At 44.6% G+C, this 15,006-nt stretch overlaps 1 protein-coding gene and 1 non-coding gene across 2 annotated transcripts; both read right to left on the minus strand.

Moving 5' to 3' along the window:
• Nucleotides 1-5,645: 5,645 nt before the first annotated feature.
• On the minus strand, nt 5,646-6,986 carry DRD1 (dopamine receptor D1). The gene has a single exon (XM_069473900.1). It carries the CDS (start codon nt 6,984-6,986, stop codon nt 5,646-5,648), a length of 1,341 nt encoding a protein of 446 aa, XP_069330001.1.
• Nucleotides 6,987-13,657: 6,671 nt separating this feature from the next.
• LOC138388644 (small nucleolar RNA U13) lies at nt 13,658-13,761 on the minus strand. Its single transcript, XR_011234173.1, has one exon. It is a non-coding gene; the product is annotated as a small nucleolar RNA U13 (small nucleolar RNA).
• Nucleotides 13,762-15,006: the final 1,245 nt, after the last annotated feature.

Consider the following 15,006-nt stretch of genomic DNA (forward strand, 5'->3'; position numbering starts at 1 on the left):
AAAATTTCCTTTTCTCTACATCAGACTTTCCAAATGTTTTTTGATGATGGTTTATTTGTCTTCCTCCTCTAAGACTAGGAGAGTGTCCAATCTGTTTCTGTGTCCCTGGCATCCAGCACATGTTGTGAATCCTAAAAGGTGCTCTTGGAAGGTTATTAAATGCAAATTGTATCAAATTATATATACACACACACGTGTGTGTACATACATGTATGCGTATGTGTGTGTATGTGTGGGGGCATGTATACGCAATTACCTCTACACAACCACATCACACTCCAGAAAACTGCAGGCCTCAAAGTCATGTGGAGATTCTACCCAGCGACTTTAGAGAGAGCCTAGCAGACCTCCACAAATAATCAAGCATCCCCCAAACAGACTGCACTAAAATTGTGACTCCAACGTTCCCTATTTTGACTTATTCATTCTTTCATTCATTCAACAAAGATTTAATGAGAGCTCTTAAATGCCAGGCAGTGTCCTGGACACTTAGGGATGTATAAAGAGAGGGAAGAAAAAGTAAAACAGCTTTTGCTCTCAGTACGTTCATAATCCAGGGAAAATGATAAGAAAAGAAGGAGATTACTTCATGGCAGCTTGGAAAGAAAGAAGGGCACAAAGGCAGGAAGACAGTGCCAAGGAAGGCCCTGGCAACTGTGCCTGGCTGCATCTTAAAGGGTGAGCAGGAGCGGGCACAAGCAACAGGGAAGGGTGTTTCAGGCAGAGAGAACAGTATGTGCAAAGGCATGAAAACGAGAAAGGACACCAAAAAGTGTTCAAAATCCAGAATGCCCACAGGACAGTGCTGGTGAGGCACTGGGAATAGATAAGCCTGCAGAGGCCACCAGGGGCCAGATCATGAAGGCCTTTGAATGAGCTTGATTTTTTCTTCCTGAAAGTAATTGGGAGCCATTGAAGAATGTTAAACAAGGGCATAAGCCATCAAATTTGCATTTTAAGAATATCAATCTGATGGCATTCCACTAGCGAAGAGAATGGGGGTTCAGGAAACCTATCGGGGGAACCTATCAGAGTCATATTTTACCTGTCATGGGTTCCATACATCATATTTTCAAGGCAGAAAATATCTTAGAACGCATCCCATATAACATCCCTTATTGTAGACACACCAAAAATCCCTTATTTCTGTGAAGTAGCCTGTCCTTTTTTAAAATGAGATGAAACATCCTGCCATACAATTCCGTCTTCCTAGGTCCTGCCACCACTGCCACTCTGCCAGCCCTTCTGCCAGCAGAAGCATGAGAGGTTGTCTCACTTCTGGGGACGCAGCTCCGAAGGTCTTGTCAATAGCTGGAAGCACTTGCCAATTCTGAGAGCTGGTACAGTCTCTATTCTGTAAGCACGAGAAAAATTCCAACTGGTTTTGTACATGTTCTCATAGTGATTAGAAAGTTAAACCCTTTTAAATCAGAGATTACTCTTGAGCTTCTAATACTATTTAAATTACAACTCCCAAATCTTGAATGATGTAACAGACTAAAATCCAAATGCTGCTTTTTAAATTCTATATATCACATGGCAGTTACTTAATGCGACAGAAGGCAATGTAATAGATTGGCCTGGTAACAAAATTATAGAGGTTTTGTCTGTGGTATAATGCTCACCAGCCTCTCAACCCTCCACAAAATAAACAGGTTGGTTTGTCATCTTTTCTGTCCAGGAAATCCCAAACAAAGCCGTACAGGTGCACCTGATCCACATAGCACTGCACTCTCGTCGCCCACCGGCTTCCCTCCTTCCACTGACCACAGCAACCAGATCGTGCAGAGCACCTGGTGCTAAATTTAACAGCCCAGAGCTGGCAGGCCACCGACCCATTATTCCTGAAACAAATTACATAAGACAAGGAGATATTATAGAATAAAATATGTGGACAGATGTTTTTAGGCAATATCTAGTGGTAACTTAAGGCAATTGTTTTAACAACACAGATATAAAAAGCCACTTGCTTCGAGAATGCCAGATAACCGCAGCAAAAGACAATGGTGTCTGGGACCATCTCAAACCACATGTCCTCTATAAGTCATTTCCATTTGCTTCAATCAAACATGCGACAGTCAAATAAGTAGCAAATCCATTGTTACTAATGCAACAAATATTAACTGATTACCCCTTCAAACTAGAGATCTTGCCAAGGATCGGTGAGCCCCACATCTCCTTGCTCAGTGCTCTTACAGACATTAGCTTCATTTTAACCCTCACAAGAACCTGCATGTTTGTTTCCATTTCACAGACGAGAGGTAAAGACATTTGTTTATGCTCACACAAGCTGAAAGCCTTAGCTGCAATGTGAGCCTTCCTCTCTCTGAAACAAAGCCTGAGCTGTCTGCATTCCAAGCAGGCCCCCGGTTGTGGAGCGGCTCTTGGGGAAGTGGGGGAAATGGGCTGAGGTGGCCCTGGAGCAGGCCTGGGGAGAAAGCATGACGCGGACCCAGAGAGTGGAGACTTCAGAGAGTGGCTGAAGTTCGATGACACATAGATTCGCTTTGGGGGGTGACCCCTCCACTGATGAAATTGATGCAGAGGTTTTGCTCTTCCCATTTAATGGACCAGGACAACTGAGACTCAGAGAGTACGACTTGCTTAGGTCCCAAGAGAAAGCAGTGACTTTCCTAAATAAACCCAGAAGCTACTGATTGGAGCCCAGTGCCCAGTCCCCTCCCACAGGATTTCTGCTATGTCAGTCACCAGTAAGCTGTGTATATATTTGATTGGGAAAGGTACCTTCTCAGATGGAGAAGAGAAAAGAACATCTCTTTTAAATTGTCTCTTTGTACAGTGTTTCACATATATTTAGCATTATTAAGGCTCATTACTATAGTTAAAAATGAAATGAAAGTCTCATTGTAATTTTGCTTTTATAGTTGTAATATCAAATTCTCTGAAAGATTCAGTAAAATTAACATTCCATAAGACCCCTTTTATCAATCCAATATGCCAGGAATCCCGAAGTACAGTCTCATTCAAAGTGTATTGAATTTTACAATTATTTAATACAATTTCTAGACATATCATTCATTTTTTATTCTTTTGCCACTAAAACAAATGGCAAAAGTTTTGTGTCATGTTTTATTAGTAAGGCAATGACAAACCTGACTGAGCATTGTAGCTTGTGTTGCTGAGATTCCAATTTGTGAACAAAATTAGACTTCAAAGAATAAAGATATCCAGAAAGTTACGAAACAGAAAGAAAAGGCATCATGCTTCATGGGTGCTCGTTCTAGATATGTTCATTATATGCCACAGCCCAGGGAAGGCAAATATGGAGTTTAAAAAGACACCATCTGTTGTGTGATCTTCCAAGTTATAAACTTCACCCTTAATTTCTCCATCACCTGCTGTTCAGTCATTCTCTTTCACCAGGGTGAGAAAAAAATGACTTGGTACAGTACATTAACTAAGTAGCTTCCACAGGACCTAGGATGTGCCTTGCTGGACATTTTGATAAGCCCAGCAGCACAACCTGCAGATTCTCTCCAAGAAAAAAAAAATCCTGTTTTATTTGATTTTTTAAATGAACACCACATGTACAATAGCTGCCATCAGCTGTAAGTCCCACAACCCCACAGCAAGCCACAGTCTTTTCTGAAATTTTTATTTTATTTGAAATAGGTTCTTTGAAAGAAAAAGCAGAGACATTAGAAAGTTTTCAAATCATGAAATGAAGAGTAGAGTAATTCCTCAAGTGAAGAAAGATTTCTTTTTCAAAAAAAAAATGTTAAGACAGAAGAGAAAAGAGAGTATATAGCCCAAATCAGAAAACATTTTCTGTTTAAATAGTCAAAGGCAGCCCATGGCATACACAACAGAAGAAATTTCCATTTTTTAAAAAAAAGGAATGTATACTTGAAAATCCCCATGTTTTCTTTCTTACAGATCTGAAACACCCTAGTTTTTAAAACACATTTAGTAAATGCAACAGAGCTCATTCAGGGTTGATTTGAGTTCACAAAATATTTTTATTATATGTAAGAAAGCATACAGCCAATAAAATTAAGAAAACATTCACAATACATAAATAACACAGACCTGATGCAGGAGATATTTTTCAGATTTTTTTTTTCTTTTTACTGATTTCATCTGAATGTTAACTAAGTTGCTTATCAAGAAGAATATTTTGTAGACATTTCAAAGAAACTCTTGAAATGCCCCAGGAGAGTTAGCATCTGGCAAAGGAGGCTTACAAAGGAGGCTTATACTACTTTTTACAGTCTGGGCAATGACACAGGAACTTGAATCCAAAGCACAGAGAAAGGAATAGCATTTGTCAAAAGAGATGCTGATGGCTTTGGGGTGCTTAACACACCCAAAGAGAAGGGTTCTCCTGTTTCTTCCACCAAGAGAAGTGTCTTACTCAAGGATGCTAGTGAGGCACTATTCATTAATTAATATGCCACTAGCATTTGAAGACTTTTTTAAAAAAATCAGTTCTAAGTCCAGATTAAAGCACTACAAAAAGTAGCCCCACTGAGTGGCTTGTTTTGACCTGGTGAGATGGAGGTGCAGGGTTTGAGCTCTGCCCGTCAGTGGGGCTGCTACGACCCACATCTCTATCCAGCAAAGCCATTTGCTTGGTTCAGAAAAGCTATCTGACACATGAAATGAGAAACGACAGAGGAGGGCCAATTATTTTACATAAATACAAAGTTGCATATACTTTTCATTGCCACCTAAGATCATAAATTTAAAGTTGGACTCTTTTTAGCTGGCTTTTATTTAAGATATTTACAGAACTGCAAATTCCTCTGGGAAAGTCGTTGCCATTTAAAAAGTTTTGAACTTCATATTAACCAACCTTTTTAAAATTTTTCAAAATCTTTTTAGAAAGAAAAAGCATTCACAGCTTCATCAATTCTCACCTCATATTTGTTTGTGTCAGTAAATTTTAAGGGATCAGTCTTTGCTATGTTTCTAGAAGTTACACACGATCATCTAAAATCTCTCAGAGGCCGTGTGTTTGTTTCATTGGCTTATAAAGTGCTCGTTACATGGACAAAAATGTGGCCGTAAGGTCTCAGATAACTCATTAGTTTATCTATTAAATATGATAAATATATATTTATTATAATAAATTAAAAATATCCATATGATACAAGAAATAAATAAAACCAATATCAACAAAGCATCTGTCAATTCTGAAAAAAAATTCCCATTCCTACTGGAAGCCTCAATTACTCTTTAGAAATAATTTATGAAGGCATGCACCTACCTTTACAATCTGAAAACTTTGCTTGGAATAGTGTTAGCACCTGCTTGTATACAGCAAACTCAACCCTTCTCATTTCCTTCCTGGAGAGGTTTGATTTTCAAGTGAAGCTGTTCATTGCTGATTCTTTGCCCTATCTTTAAAGTCCTAAGATAAGAATAAATTTCTAAAAACAATTTAGGAGCCAAAGACATGTCCCTTGTAGCTTCCCACATTTGTAGTGTCCCTGTTTGCTTGACTATGAACAACACAAAAAATCCACTAGAATGTATTTGCAAATAGTTGTGTGTTGGAAAGCAGCCGAAGGCTCTCCTGACACCCCAGAGTCTCACCATACCTTAGTTTCTTAACAGCAAGCCCCAGACAAATCTCTTCTCGGTTTGGGGGTGAGCATGTGAGGCAGGAGTCATCCAGGAGCTCAGGTTGGGTGCTGTCCATTCTGTGTGATGGGTTGGATCTTCTCTAGAGAGACGTCAGTGTCATAGTCCAATATGACTGATAGGGCCGGGGACAGCTTCTCCAAGGGTTTGGCTATTCCACCTGCCTCCTCCTTTTTCAGGTCCTCGGAGGAGCCTACGGCATGTGGGATCAGGTAAACCAGATTGCACTCCTTGGAGATGGAGCCTCGTGGCTCATGATGGCTGGAAAACACTACAGCCCCGTTGTTATTGATGCTAACCGTCTCTATGGCATTATTCGTTGTAGGGCAAAGTCTGTAGCATCCTAAGAGGGTCGAAAATGCCTTCCGAAAATCAGCATTAAAGGCATAAATGATGGGGTTCAAGGAGGAATTGGCCCACCCAAACCACACAAACACGTCAAAGGTGATGGAATCGATGCAGAAGGGCTGGGTCTCCCCGGACCCACAGAAGGGCAAAATGCAGTTCAAGATGAAGAAAGGCAGCCAACAGCACACAAACACCCCCATGATCACCGACAGCGTCTTCAGAACTTTGGTTTCCCTTTTGAAGGACATCTTAAAAGAACTTTCAGGTTGAGAACACTCGACAGGTTTCCCATTACCTGTGGTGGTCTGGCAATTCTTGGCATGGACTGCTGCCCTCTCCAAGGCAGAGATGCGCCGTATTTGTTTCTGGGCGATCCTGTAGATCCTGGTGTAGGTGACAAGCATGATGGCCACAGGGATGTAAAAGCTTATTACGGAGGATGAAATGGCATATGTCCTGCTCAGGCTGGAATCACAGTTGTCTATGGTCTCACCCAGGGATGTGGCATTCCCATCAGAGGGACTGGTGGGTTTTGCCTTGTGCCAGCTGAGCTGCACTGGGATGAAGGAGATGAGGACAGACAAGGTCCACGCCACACTGATCAGGATGAAGGCTGCCTTGGGGGTCATCTTCCTCTCATACCGAAAGGGGCTAGAGATAGCCCAATACCTGTCCACACTGATCACACAGAGGTTGAGAATGGATGCAGTGGAGCACATGATGTCAAAGGCCACCCAGATGTTACAGAAGGACCCAAAGGGCCAGAAGCCAGCAATCTCAGCCACTGCTTTCCAGGGCATGACCAAGACAGCCACTAAGAGATCCGACACAGCCAAGGATATAACAAAGAAGTTGGTCACCTTGGAACGCAGGTGTCGGAACCTAATAACAGCAGCACAGACCAGTGTGTTCCCCAGGAGAGTGGACAGGATGAGCAGCGACAGGAAACAGGCAGTGAGGATGCGGAAGGAGAAGTCCCTCTGCACCACCAGCCCGGCCCGGTCCATGGTGGAGGTGTTCAGAGTCCTCATCTTCCTGAGGGAAAGCACATGCAGGGCTCTGACACCCTCAAGTCCAAAGCAGGGATTAGGGGTCAGCCAGACTTCCGGGAGTTCTCCCTCACCAGGAAGCCCCTTGCACAGCCCGGACTGCTCCCCTGGGTGGAGGACCTCACCAGCACTCCATGAGAGGACCACAGGAATTGTGTGGCACGAGCCTCCTGTTGGTAGTCTAAGTCAGTCCCGAGAAAGGTCTCTCTTGCTTTCTACAACCGTCTTCTGACTCCCTTGCTCCAGGTCACAGGAGGCACCAGCTGGCCCCTGAATTCCCCAAGAAAAATATTGGCTTTTTAGCATATTCTAAGCCATCAATCCAGAGACTCCCAGGCCTCTGTCCTGCTAGTCAATTGCAATCACATTTCAGGGCTGCTGCTTCCCTGATGGTGACAGGGAATTCTCCCCTTTTCAGACGCAGCTGAAAATACATGCCTCGCTCCTCCAAGCCCCTGGCTCCTCAGCAGCTCTCCAAACGCCCTAAAAAGCAAAGGGAAAGCACAGGGTCGTTCGCCTAGACTTGAGCAAATCGCATCTTCACTCACATCAAGCCCAACCCAGTAATTTGCTGGACAAGCCTGTCCGGGCCACCTACCTTGCCTTGGGGTTGTCTCTCTCATAGCCCCTGGAGCTCAGAATGCGGACTTCGCCAGAGCAGCGGCTCCACCACGCTCAGGAGGTACGCCTGAGGCCAGCCAGCCGCGCAGCCGGTTCGGCTCGCGCAAAAACCGCCCGGGCGGGTTTGGGAAAAGGATCCCGGGCCAGGCCCCCAGGGAGGCGGCGCTGCCCTGCTGCCTCCAACTGCCAGAGATGGTTCAAAGCGGAGACCCAGGCAAAGGACGCCCGGGCACTCGGAGCTTTCTTAGGAGAGATCACTCCCAGGACCAGTTACTTGGGTAGCCTATTTTCTTTGCTTCCTTTCTCCAGGAGCCGAGTGCCTGGGCACCCCTGGGGTGGCCTTCGGCCCTCAGGGCAGAGCCCCCTCCTCCCTGCAGCACTGCCCGCTACCTCTCAGCAGCCTGTGAGAGCGCGAGGCAGAGAGCGTAGCTGGCACCGGCGGGCGCTCGGGCCGGCCCGGCTCCCGCGGGGCACAGCGCACCCCGCCCTCGTGTCCCCTCCCCTGCCCTGGGGGCGGGCCTCGCTTCACAAGCAGAGTTGCGGGCGACAGCCGCACGTGGTTCCCCAGGATGGTGCTGCGGGGGAGGGGGGGAGACGCCCAGGTGAGCGCCCGCCTCGCTGGTTACCTCGCCGACCCCCCAACCCTGGACTGCGCGCGCAGGGCCCGCGAGGCGACCCCGATGGTGGGACCTCAAGTAAGCCTGAGTCGCCCGTAAGCAAGCTCGCCCCGACATCCAGCGCCTCTTCGGGTAAACCCCCAGCCGGACCCAAAGTCCTAAACGAGAGGGGACCCTCCCCACTCTCACACACCAATCACTAGAACAGCCGGCCCGCGTCCGACCCGCGCTGTTTCCAAGTACCCCCAACCGGGATGCGACGTGCCCCGCGGGCGCCCGTACTCACCGCTAGCAAGCAGGGCGCTGTGCAGCGGTGGTCTGGCCCAGGGCGCGCCGCTGTGCCCAGGGGCGCTCACTTCGCGCTCCACCCGGGTGACGGGCGCGTCCCGGGCCGCGGTCACCCGGGACTGCAGCCCGTGCCCCTCGCCGGGCGAGCGCCCCAGCTCCAGCGCCGCGCTCCGTGGGCCCGGGGCGCCCTCTGCCGGCGGCCGCGGCTTCCCGCGCGGGGCTGCGCCTCCCTGGTGCCGACCTCACTCGCACCGGCTCCGGTAGCCACCAGGTACCCGCGCCCCGACTCACTCCTCCCTGTCCAGGACCGCCAGAGCCTGGGAAAGAGGAGACAGAATCTATCTCACTCAGCACTTCTCTGCTCGAAATACCCTGAAAAACTGACAAGGGTGAAAAATTCCTCTGGCTGGCATTGCATTCATTGAACCGGTATTTCCTCCCGTGTGCCCAGTGCGCGCCAAGCACTGGGGCCAGGAGGTAAGCAAGGTGCAAGCCTTACTCTCAAAGGGAGCAGAGAGGCCTGGACCTTGCTGAGCAGCCCCTGTGTCCCAGGCTTACGCCTCACGTCGTTCACCCCCTTAAAACAGTCCTTGCTCGCAGGCCGGCTCATCTGCACTTCGCCATGTGGAATATGAGGCTCAGCAAGGTGGGCGACCTGCAAAGTCACACGGCTAATGAGAGTGCTGGCCGGCTGCCCGACTCCCGCCCAACTTACCACCTCCAGCTCCGGAGCCCACAAAATAATTATTTATTGGGCTAAATTACAGGCAAGAGCCCTCCGGAGTCAGGAGGGCTTGGTGAAGGACCCCCCCAGCCCCTCCCTGGTGCCCCAGGGCCAGGCAATGTCTGCGGCTCAGACTTTGTACTAATTGTCCTTAAATGAAGAAATCGCCTGCCTTCCTGTGCCTTACAAAGGTGGGAAGAGAATAAGCACAGGGCTCTGAAGTCACACTGCCTGGTTTCCTGTCCCCACCCTACCACTGTGGGCTGCATGTGCCCTCTCTCCTCTCTGAGCTTGGTTTCTTCCTCTGCAAAACGGTGATGACATAACAGGATTGTCATGAACACTAAATGCGAAGATGTTTGCAGGGGACTGGCACCAAACTTGGGAGCTAGTCAGCCCTCCAAGGCAGGAACCCCCAGGGGTTCATTTAAAAGCCAATAGTCTAATCTCCATGCACCACAACAGGAGCAAGAATTTTCTCTGTTAAAACCCAGAACCTAAATAATAATTCCCTCTAATTGGCGTACAAGCTGCACGTTGGTTTTAGATGCAAGGACCACATTGCTGACATAGACCTTACTGTGCCTCTGCCCACAGCTCTCTCCTCCCACCCATGGCCTCCCTGTCACACACAGTGTCTCGCAGACTGACAGTTTTTGCAGCACACATGCCCCAAGAACCATATTCCTGTAGAACCTTAAGCCATGCGTAATGGCTTCCAGATCATTTTCCTCAAGGCACTCCCAGCTTCTTGACTTTGTTTCATCTTCCTTTCTTTCCTTTTATACTAATAAACACAAATTAAAGGATATGTTTCTGGTTTAAGACAATCATGTGAGGCTGAATGTTTTAACACCTTGCATTCTAATTGTCCCTGTCTGCCATTTTCCACTGCAATTACCCAGAAATAAACAAGGGAGGGAAATCCAGCAATAACCTTGGAAAGCAGGAAAGGGTGGGATCCTTTTCCTCCCTGGGATAGCCCATATTGGGGGAAAACTACTTCTCGGTCACTGGGGGAAGAAACCCCAAAAGAACACACTAACCCCCACCCCAAGATTGAGGTAGCAGGGACTGCAGGTGAGGATGAGGCTGATTTGAGAGTAAAATTTCTGTCCAATGACTGCCTTTGAGAAGTGCCCCCAGTTCCTACAGCCAACAACGCCCATGGCTCTTGAAATTAAAACAAGGATGACAACCACATCACAACACCTGGGTCTCAGGTGTCATCACACTCAAGGAAACACCAGCTCAACAGTCAAAAAATATTTGATATAAAATTCGAATATTAACCAAAACCTTGTTGCAAGGAAATGCCATTCATAACAAATTTCTTCATGTCCTTATTTCTCTCAAGCTCAGCAGCTGCTCAAAAAAAAAAAAAAAAAAAAAACTTACTTTGCTTGAAAAATCCCCTAAATTTTTTCGAATTAGCCCATATTGACCTTTGTCTTTTTCTTTCAACTCATTTACCTGATGGATCTAAGTGATCATATCAACATATAACACTTTTGTAGTGGTTAAGAGGTTTTTCTCACCCACAAGTAAATTTCTGCCATTTTCAATGTCAGAACATCAGATTTCCTCCTTACCCACATGTTGTGCTTTGAACGTCTCTGTCAAAGCTCATGTTGAAATTGAATTGCCATTGTAATGATATTATGAGGTGGGACCTTAGAGAGGTGATTAGGCCAAAGAGCTCTGCTCTCAGGAATGGGTTAATGCCGCTATCTTCTGAGTGGGCTAGTTATTGCTGGAGTGGGCTCCTGGTAATATAATAAATTACCTTTCCTAACCCACCCCATTTCCTCTGTTTCCTGCCATGTTATGGCAGCAAGAAGACCCTCACCAGCTACAGCCCCTCATCTCTGACTTCCCAACCTCCAGAAACATGAACCAAATCAACTTTTATTTTTTTCAGCTTAGTCTGTGGCATTTTGTTATAGTAGCAGAAAGTGGACTAAGACATCACATCATGCAAAAAAGGCCCAGAAACCAAAGCAGCAAAGAGAAAATCCTCCTGAACAGGTGGAGAAAGAGAGAAGAACCTGTGACTAACAGGTGAATAGGGAGGTAATTTTGTTTCCTGTCACCAGCAAAACAAGAGAGTTGGGCCAATTTCTCTATGATTCTGTAACTCTAAGACAGACAGCTGAGACCCCCTGCTAACAGACTTAAGCCACCCGCTTATGAACATCCTTTGCTGAGCAAACAGGAAAGAGTAAAATGTAGCTCAAATCTGGGAGTTTCACTTGGCACAGAGTGTGAATTTCAGAGGAACTTAGAGTTTGGCTGGAGGTTTGGAGTTTTTCTGATTTTTCTATCTTGAAGCTAAGGTGAAACAAAGCCTTCCGTTTTGTTCTATAAAAATCTCCCCCACAAACAGCAAGAACACTAGTATAAATGCAAGCAGGTATTAGCATTAGATCATGCTGGGAATGTAAACCCAAACACAAAAGCACCTTTGTTTCCCAAATTGGTATGTCTTTTAAACTCTACTGTGATTTATGCACTGCAAGGAGGGGGAGGTTAAAATGATGCTTTTCAACAAATTTTTATTTGGAGTATGTAAAAGGCAATGAATACAAAGGCATGCTATCTAAGGGGGAGCTTAATCTCATAAAAGAATAAATAAAACAACTAAACTGTCAACAATATATTTAAGAGGCTTTAGGATTATTAAAGCTGATTTTAAGAGATAAAGCTTGGCTGACCTTGACTAAGTAATTAGAATGCTTGTTTCAAGCAATAAATATAACTTCTCTGAAATTCCTAATCCCATGTCATATTTACCTCTCCTACAGTTATTATACAATTCAAAAGTCAATACTTTAAAATTTAAAAACCAGCAAATACTCCTTTTGGTAGTGGTTAGAAGTATCACATGCATATTGTGTTTTCTGTTACTGCATCTGTTCTTCCCTTTTTATCTTTTCCTCTTTTTCTGCCTTTTATAGGCTTAACTGAATAGTTTTTATAATTCCATTTTATCTCTATTATCGGCTTATTTTCTATAATTATTTGTTACTTTCATGGCTGCTTTAGAGTTTACATCATACTGTATATATGTGCATGTGTGTATATATATCATACATCTTTTTCACAGTCTATCTTCAGGTGATATTATACCATTCCATGTACAGTTAGTAAAATCACAATAGCATCCCTCCATGTCTTCTTAAAAAGTCAGTTACCTTTTAAAGAACTCTAAGTAATAAGAAGTAAACATGTATTTGCCAGGTGTCACCTCTGATGCTCTTCCTTCTTTTATGTAGATCCACATTTCCATCTAGAATCAGCTTTCTGCTGGAAGGGCCACCTTTACCTGTAGTGCAGCTCTGCTGGTGGCTGATTCTTTCAGCTTTTGTGTCTCTAAAAAAGTCTTCATTTTGCCGTCATTGATTAACAGTTTTTCGTTTTAATGTTCTCAGATGTTGGCCTATCATCTTCTTTTTACGTTGTTTCCAGTGAGGTATCTGCTATTATCCTTATCTTTGTGCCTCTGTACATAGCATGTCTTTTTTTCCCCTCTGGCTGCTTTTAAGATTTTTTCCTTTATCACTGGTTTCAAGTCATTCAATGAAGATCTACCTTAGATTAGTTTGTTTTTAAACCTTTAGTGTGCCTGGAATTTATTGCATTTTTTTGGATCTGTAGGCTTATTTTTTTTTTTTTTTGTCAAATATGGAAAATTTTGGCCATTGTTCCTTCAAATATTTTTTTCTCTTTTTCCCTTTCTTCTCTCCTTTTGATGCTTTAATTACAGAATGTATTAAACTGCTGCAGTCGGCCTCCAGCTCACGGATGCTTATTCTCTTCTCTCTTTTCTCCTGTATTGTATTTTGGGTAGTTTCTATTGCTATATATTTAATATTTTTCTTCTGCAATGTCTAACTTCTTGTTAATCCCAATCAGTGTTAATCCCATTTATGTTACATTTTGTAGTTTTCCTCTCTGAAAGTTTGTTTTGTGTCCTTTTACATCGCCCACTTAACTTTTACATCCACTTAACTTTCTGAGAAGGAGAAATATACGTGTAACTTTTAATGTCCTTTTTTGCTAATTCAAACCTCTCTCTCACTTCAGTTGATTTTTCTACTCATTATTGAGTTGTATTTGTCTAATTCTTTTCATGCCTGCTAATTTTTTATTGGATGCCACACATTGTAAATTTTATCTCCCTGGGTGCTAGTTTTCTAATAGTCTTAAAAATATTCTGGAGCTTCGCTCTTGAACACATTTGAGTTACTTCGAAACAGTTTAATGTTTTCAGGTTCAGGTCTCGCTTTTTTTTTCTTTTTCTTTTCTTTTTCCCCCTTATTTTATTTTATTTTATTTTTTCCTTTTCTCTTTTTCCTTTTCTTTTCTTTCTTTTTTCTCCCTTTTTTTTTTCTTTCTTCTCATGTCAGACAAGTGATGTTCCAACAGCAGAGCAAAAGTCTGAGGGAGGCCCATCTAACGTGAGTGTGAAAACCCAATCGCCATGCTCATGGGACCGCAAAAGGACCTGAATCCCGCCTGTAAGATTTGTTAGTAGAACCAGAGCATTGTTTAATCTGGGGCTACTCTGTGTGACTGAGGCAAGATCCTGTGTCAGTGAGCTCCACCCAGTGGCCCGTGAAGTGTGAGGTTTTCCTGTCCGGCTGGTGGCAGCAAGCACTGTTCATGGGGCTGTGTGAGTGCCAGACACTATTTCTTCTAATTCTCACACTTGTATCTCCTCACACATAGGTACTGGTTAGTTCTCCACTGAATACGCAAAGGGAGCTCTCCGAAGATCTCTGGAGCTCTCTTCCTCTGTGTGTGTGTGTGTGTGTGTGTGTGTGTGTGTCTGTGTGTAGCCGTCTCCAGTATCTGTTCGACCTCTAGCTACCTCAGTCTCTCCCTGGACTTGCAGTTCTGTTTCCTCAACTCAGGGTGTCTGCCACACTCCACCTGTTTCCTCCCTCCCTGCACCATGGCCTGGACATTCCCCTGGGGCAGTAAGCCTGGTGATTGTAGGGCTTAGCTGGTTTCCCATCTTTTGGGGATCACTGTCCTTTGTTGCCTGGTGTCCAGTATCTTGAAAAACATTATCTCATGTATTTTGTTCATTTTATTGGTTGTTTCAGGTGGGATGGTAAATCCAATTCCTGTCACTCCATCTGTCTGGAAACAGAGATCAAGAAATCTCAACTTTTAGATTTTAGTCTCAACTTTTTAGATTTTGAACTTAAAACGGCAAAGGAATCTATGCAGACAAGGAAACTTGGGGTGGGAAATGGAGACTGATGCAGCAGTACTGGTTCTCTTCTGGCTTTTTGTACCCCAAAGCTGCCACCAGCTCATGGCTCTGGCCTGCCACAGCACCAAATCTGGCCCAGTCCCACCTGTCATCATGGCTCCAGTATTCTCACCTTCCCCATCTAAATCCCTCTGTCTTGGGAGACATAGGGAGTCCATTTGGCTCAGCCTGGGCTTGAGGGAAGAGCCAGTTCTTTGAGAAGGAATGGAGTGGTCGTGAATGCCATCATGCATTTCTTTTCAGTGCCTATTATTGGCCAGGTGCTGTTCTAGGTGCTAGGATTATAGCAGTGACCAAAAGAATCCTGCCTGTCCTCATCGAGTTTATATTCCAGTGCTAAATGATAGATATCTTTAACACAACACAGTATAGAATTGCCATGAGTTTCAATTTTGTTGGAAAAAAAATGAATGCACTTACTAGCCAAATCATAACCCAAGCTAAGAAAAAACATAGGCTGCATCACAA

Source organism: Eulemur rufifrons, chromosome 7 (assembly GCF_041146395.1).
Source record: "Eulemur rufifrons isolate Redbay chromosome 7, OSU_ERuf_1, whole genome shotgun sequence".
Lineage (NCBI taxonomy): Eukaryota > Metazoa > Chordata > Mammalia > Primates > Lemuridae > Eulemur > Eulemur rufifrons.